The sequence below is a fragment of the Nerophis ophidion genome, linkage group LG12 (genome assembly GCF_033978795.1).
Source record: "Nerophis ophidion isolate RoL-2023_Sa linkage group LG12, RoL_Noph_v1.0, whole genome shotgun sequence".
In the NCBI taxonomy this organism is placed as follows: Eukaryota; Metazoa; Chordata; class Actinopteri; order Syngnathiformes; family Syngnathidae; genus Nerophis; species Nerophis ophidion.
Genome location: NC_084622.1, coordinates 9,832,485 through 9,838,484, shown reverse-complemented (window position 1 = coordinate 9,838,484; position 6,000 = coordinate 9,832,485). Strand labels below are relative to the sequence as shown.

The following is a 6,000-nucleotide window of genomic DNA, read 5'->3' as shown; positions in this document are numbered from 1 at the left end:
GGATAATATTGTAAATCCCACTTTCTTTATTTTCATGTACATTTTGGGTGTCCAATTCCGTAAAAAAAATTTAAATTCATGCTGAATGTGTTTATATCATTTATACACACATACACATTGGCCCCTCAGACGCATTTTTCTCTCTCAATGTGGCCCCCGAGACCAAACATTAGCCCAGCTCTGCAGTAGGATGAAATAAGATGTTGAAATGTAGTTAAAACACCTTCTAACCACCATTTTGAATCCACTTTGTATCATTTTTATGATGTTGCCCCTCTTATTTTCATTGAATTGTTAACTTACTTAATTTATGTTTTTGTACAGTGCATTGTGATTTTATCTGTGAAAAGCAATTTATAAATAAAATGTACTTACTTACATACTTAGTTAATATTCAGTGTTTTATTGTTCATAGATAATATTGTAACTCCCACTTTGTTTATTTTCATGTATATTTTGGGTGTCCAATTCCATAAAAAAAATTAAAATTCATGCTGAATGTGTTTATATCATTTATACACACATACACATTGGCCCCTCAGACGCATTTTTCTCTCTCAACGTGGCCCCCGAGACAAAACAATAGCCCAGCTCTGCAGTAGGATGAAATGAGATGTTGAAATGTAGTTAAAACACCTTTTAACCACCATTTTTAATCCACTTTGTATCATTTTTATGATGTTGCCCCTCTTATTTTCATTGAATTGTTAACTTACTTAATTGATGTTTTGTACAGTGCATTGTGATTTTATCCGTGAAAAGCACTTTATAAATAAAATGTACTTACTTACATACTTAGTTAATATTCAGTGTTTTATTGTTCATAGATAATATTGTAAATCCCACTTTCTTTATTTTCATGTACATTTTGGATGTCCAATTCCGTAAAAGAAATTAAAATTCATGCGGAATGTGTTTATATCATTTATACACACATACACATTGGCCCCTCAGACGCATTTTTCTCTCTCAATGTGGCCCCCGAGACAAAACATTAGCCCAGCTCTGCAGTAGGATGAAATGAGATGTTGAAATGTAGTTAAAACACCTTCTAACCACCATTTTTAATCCACTTTGTATCATTTGTATGATGTTGCCCCTCTTATTTTCATTGAATTGTTAACTTACTTAATTGATGTTTTTGTACAGTGCATTGTGATTTTATCTGTGAAAAGCAATTTATAAATAAAATGTACTTACTTACACACTTAGTTAATATTCAGTGTTTTATTGTTCATAGATAATATTGTAAATCCCACTTTCTTTATTTTCATGTACATTTTGGGTGTCCAATTCCGTAAAAAAAAAAAAAAAAATTCATGCTGAATGTGTTTATATCATTTATACACACATACACATTGGCCCCTCAGACGCATTTTTTTTCTCTCAATGTGGCCCCCAAGTAAAAATATTTGCCCAGTTTAAGAATGTGTGTTGAAATTGAAATCGCAAGCCCTGCGTTTTCAGGAATTGAACACAAACACGCCAATTGGTTTTGTTATTGCAAAAAAAAAAAAAAAATAACCTCACCACAGAGTGGGCAATGACATCCACGGGAGGGGGGGGGGGTATGCAAAGGGGGGGTGGGATCGAGGCGGGGAAGTACTTGGAGGAGACGCATCCTCTGCGCACGCAGTGCTGGAAAGCAACATCTCTCTGCCCGGTTCTTCTTCTTCTTCTTTTTTTGGACTCCTCTCCTTCTTGTTGTCGAGATGTGGATTTACAAACTCTTACCGACACTCTTCATCCTGTCCTGTCCCGGTAAGCAACAGTTTGGTTCTCTTTTTGTTTTTTGGCACCCGCGCTATGACGCACGCGGCTGATGCGCACAGGGCGACATTTGCACACTGCGTGCGGGATTATTGCACTTTTTTTTATTTATTATTATTATTATTTTTATATAGAAAATACACGCACGACACGTGGGGTTTACACTTGAGTGGATGTTGCATGAGTTTGACCCACTGCGACTTTATCCACCCGCATGCGCAATCAGCAGCTGGCTCACGGCCGCGTTTGGTGTCATTGCACGGATTTCAATGCGTCACCCCGCGTCCTGCGTGAGCGTGGGGGCCTCCTGTCTGCAGTGATATATGACATGCATCATATGAGTTCCTGCTGAGTCATTTTAGTAACCATGCAGGGAGGAGTATCCAGGCTCACACTGCAGCTTTGGAAACTAACAAAGTGTTTGAAATTAATAGGTGTTCATAAAATGCAAATAATGTTGCATTCAATGTCATCATGCAGCACTTTGTGGTCTCCACTTTGCATAAAGGGAGTTGAGAAATGAGTCACTCGTGACTTACAGTGGGGGGAAAAAAGTATTTAGTCAGCCACCGATTGTGCAAGTTCTCCCACTTAGAATGATGACAGAGGTCTGTCATTTTCATCATAGGTACACTTCAACTGTGAAAGACAGAATGTGAAAAAAAATCCAGGAATTCACATTGTAGGAATTTTAAAGAATTTATGCGTAAATTATGGTGGAAAATAAGTATTTGGTCAACCATTGATGGAAGGAGGTTTTGGCTCAAAATCTCACGATACATGGCCCCATTCATTCTTTCCTTAACACGGATCAATCGTCCTGTCCCCTTAGCAGAAAAACAGCCCCAAAGCATGATGTTTCCACCCCCATGCTTCACAGTAGTTATGGTGTTCTTGGGATGCAACTCAGTATTCTTCTTCCTCCAAACACGACGAGTTGAGTTAATACCAGAAAGTTCTATTTTGGTTTCATTTGACCACATGACATTCTCCCAATCCTCTGCTGTATCATCCATGTATCCATTTTGGTATAAACTCAACTCGTCATGTTTGGAGGAAGAAGAATACTGAGTTGCATCCCAAGAACACCATAACTACTGTGAAGCATGGGGGTGGAAACATCATGCTTTGGGGCTGTTTTTCTGCTAAGGGGACAGGAAGATTGATCCGTGTTAAGGAAAGAATGAATGGGGCCATGTATCGTGAGATTTTGAGCCAAAACCTCCTTCCATCACTGAGAGCTTTGAATGGTTGACCAAATACTTATTTTCCACCATAATATACAAATAAATTCTTTAAAATTCCTACAATGTGAATTCCTGGATTTTTCTCCACATTCTGTCTCTCACAGTTGAAGTGTACCTATGATGAAAATTACAGTCCTCTGTCATCATTTTAAGTTGGAGAACTTGCACAATCGGTGGCTGACTAAATACTTTTTTGCCCCACGGTATATAAATAATAAAATAGTTGGCTCATTATTTGGCAAGTTCAAGCTACTCTTACTATACTGTTTTTTTCTGCTACATCCAAGCCTGTCTCACTATTTGGCAAGCAGTAGTTCTAAAGGTTGATAACCCAAACTGTTTATGAACCCATACCGAATGTGTCCATCCATTTCCTACCGCGTGTCCGTTTTGGTGGTCGCGCAGGGGGTTGCTGTAGCCCAGGGGTCACCAACATTTTTGAAACCAATAGCTAATTCTTGGGTACTGATTAATGAGAAGGGCTACCAGTTTGATACACACTTAAATAAATTGCCAGAAATAGCCAATTTTCTCAATTTACCTTTAATAAATAAATATATATATATTCATAGAAAAAAATTGGTATTTCTGTCTGTCATTCCGTCGTACATTTTTTTTCCCTTTTACGGAATGTTTTTGTAGAGAATAAATTATGAAAAAAACACTTAACTGAACGGTTTAAAAGAGGAGAAAAAAAAGGAAAAATGAAAATTAAATTTTGAAACATAGTTTATCTTCAATTTTGACTCTTTAAGATTCAACCGGAAAAAATGAAGAGAAAAACTAGCTAATTCAAATATTTTTGAAAAAATTAAAAAAATAATTTATGGAACATCATTAGTAATTTTTCCTGATTAAGATTAATTCTAGAATTTTGATGACATGTTTTAAATAGGTTAAAATCCAATCTGCACTTTGTTAGAATATATAACAAATTGGACCAAGCTATATTTCTAACAAAGACAAATCATTATTTCATCTAGATTTTCCAGAAAAAACTTTTTAAAAGAAATTCAAAAGACTTTGAAATGAGATTTGAATTTGATTCTACAGATTTTCTAGATTTGCCAGAATATTTGTTTTGAATTTTAATCATAATAAGTTTGAAGTAATATTTCACAAATAATCTTCGACGAAAAAACAGATGCTAAAGTGAAGAATGGAATTAAAATTGATTTATTATTCTTTACAATATTAAAAAAAAAATACTTGAACATTGATTTAAATTGTCAGGAAAGAAGAGGAAGGAATTTAAAAGGTAAAAATGTATATGTGTTTAAAAATCCTAAAATAATTTTTAAGGTTGTAATTTTTTCTCTAAAATTGTCTTTCTGAAAGTTAATTAGAAGCAAAGTAAAAAAAATAAATGAATTTATTTAATCAACTGAAGACCAAGTCTTGAAAATATTTTCTTGGATTTACAAATTCTATTTGAGTATTGTCTCTCTAAGAATTAAAAATGTCGAGCAAAGCGAAACCAGCTTGCTAGTAAATAAATAAAATTAAACAATTTTTTAGGCAGCTCACTGGTAAGTGCTGTTATTTGAGCTATTTTTAGAACAGGCCAGCGGGCGGCTCATCTGCTCCTTACGGGCAACCTTGTGCCCGCGGGCACCGCGTTGGTGACCCCTGCTGTAGCCTATCTCAACTGCATTCGAGGTGAAGGCGGCGTACACTCCAGACAAGTCGCCGCCTCACTGCTCAGGGGCCGCACAGGGTAAAATATGTGCACTATTGAAATGATTGCATTAAAACTAAATAAAATAAATAAAGACAACTTCGGATTGTTTTCCTTGTCTTACTTTGGTTGAAAATAGAACAAACACATTCAGAAAATATGACAATAAAAATGTAAATAAAAGACACCGGAAAGCAATGAATGAGAGAAGAAAGTGCATAAAAATGTGTTTTCTTTTGTATCCATCCATCCATCCATCCATTTTTCTACCGCTTATGCCCTTATTGGGGTCGCGGGGGGCACTCAGCTATAATCGGGCGGAAGGCGGGGTACACCCCGGACAATTCACCACCGCACCGCAGTGTTATTATCATTATTGACATATGAGTCGGGGGTGTCAAACTCATTTTTTAGCTCAGGGGCCGCACGGAGGAAAATATGTGCACTATTAAAAATTACGGCATTAAAACTATCAATCAATCAATCAATGTTTATTTATATAGCCCTAAATCACAAATGTCTCAAAGGACAGTTCAAACCACTACGACTATGACATCCTCGGAAGAACCCACATAAGGGCAAGGAAAACTCACACCCAGTGGGCAAGGAGAACTCACACCCAGTGGGACGCCAGGAACCTTGGAGAGGACCTCATATGTGGGCAACCCCCCCCCCCCATCCTGGGTCCCGACGAGCGGTCCATCCTGGGTCCCGACGAGCGGTCCATCCTGGGTCCCGACTCTGAACAGCCAGTACTTCATCCATGGTCATCGGACCAGACCCTCTCCACAAGGGGGGGCGGGGGAACAGAGGAGAAAAAGAAAAGAAGCGGCAGATCAACTGGTCTAAAAAGGAGGTCTATTTAAAGGCTAGAGTATACAAATAAGTTTTAAGGTGGTACTTAAATGCTAAAAAAAATAATAACGACAATTTCGGATTTTCCTTGTCATACTTTGGCCAAAAATAGAACAAAGACATTAGAAAAATATGACAATAAAATTGTGAATAAAAAATGCAACGAATGAGAGAAGAAAGTGCACAAAATTAGTTGTATTTTTATTACTTGTTGTTGTTTTTTTTAATTATTAATAAGTAACGTCAATGGCAACTTTTTTTTTTCCAAAACACAATATAGAATGTGAGATATAAAAGGATAATGCACACATGTATCATTTGTTTTCAAAAACGCTTAAAAAAAAGTGGGACTTCCCCCCCCCCCCCCCCCCCCTTAAAAATGTACTGTGGGACCCCATTTTGATGACTTGATGGGTTTCACGGGACCTTGTTTTAAAAATTTCCTAGCGC

The 6,000-nt window shown here is 36.9% G+C and overlaps 1 protein-coding gene across 1 annotated transcript in view; it reads left to right on the top strand.

The window, feature by feature from the left end:
• The first annotated feature begins 1,603 nt into the window (after positions 1-1,603).
• Positions 1,604-6,000, top strand: part of hgfb (hepatocyte growth factor b) — a 100,693-nt gene continuing 96,296 nt past the window's right edge. Inside the window, exon 1 of the mRNA XM_061916787.1 lies at positions 1,604-1,761. Coding sequence (XP_061772771.1) covers positions 1,713-1,761 — 49 coding nt within the window. The 5' untranslated portion in view covers positions 1,604-1,712. The remainder of the gene's footprint in view (positions 1,762-6,000) is intronic.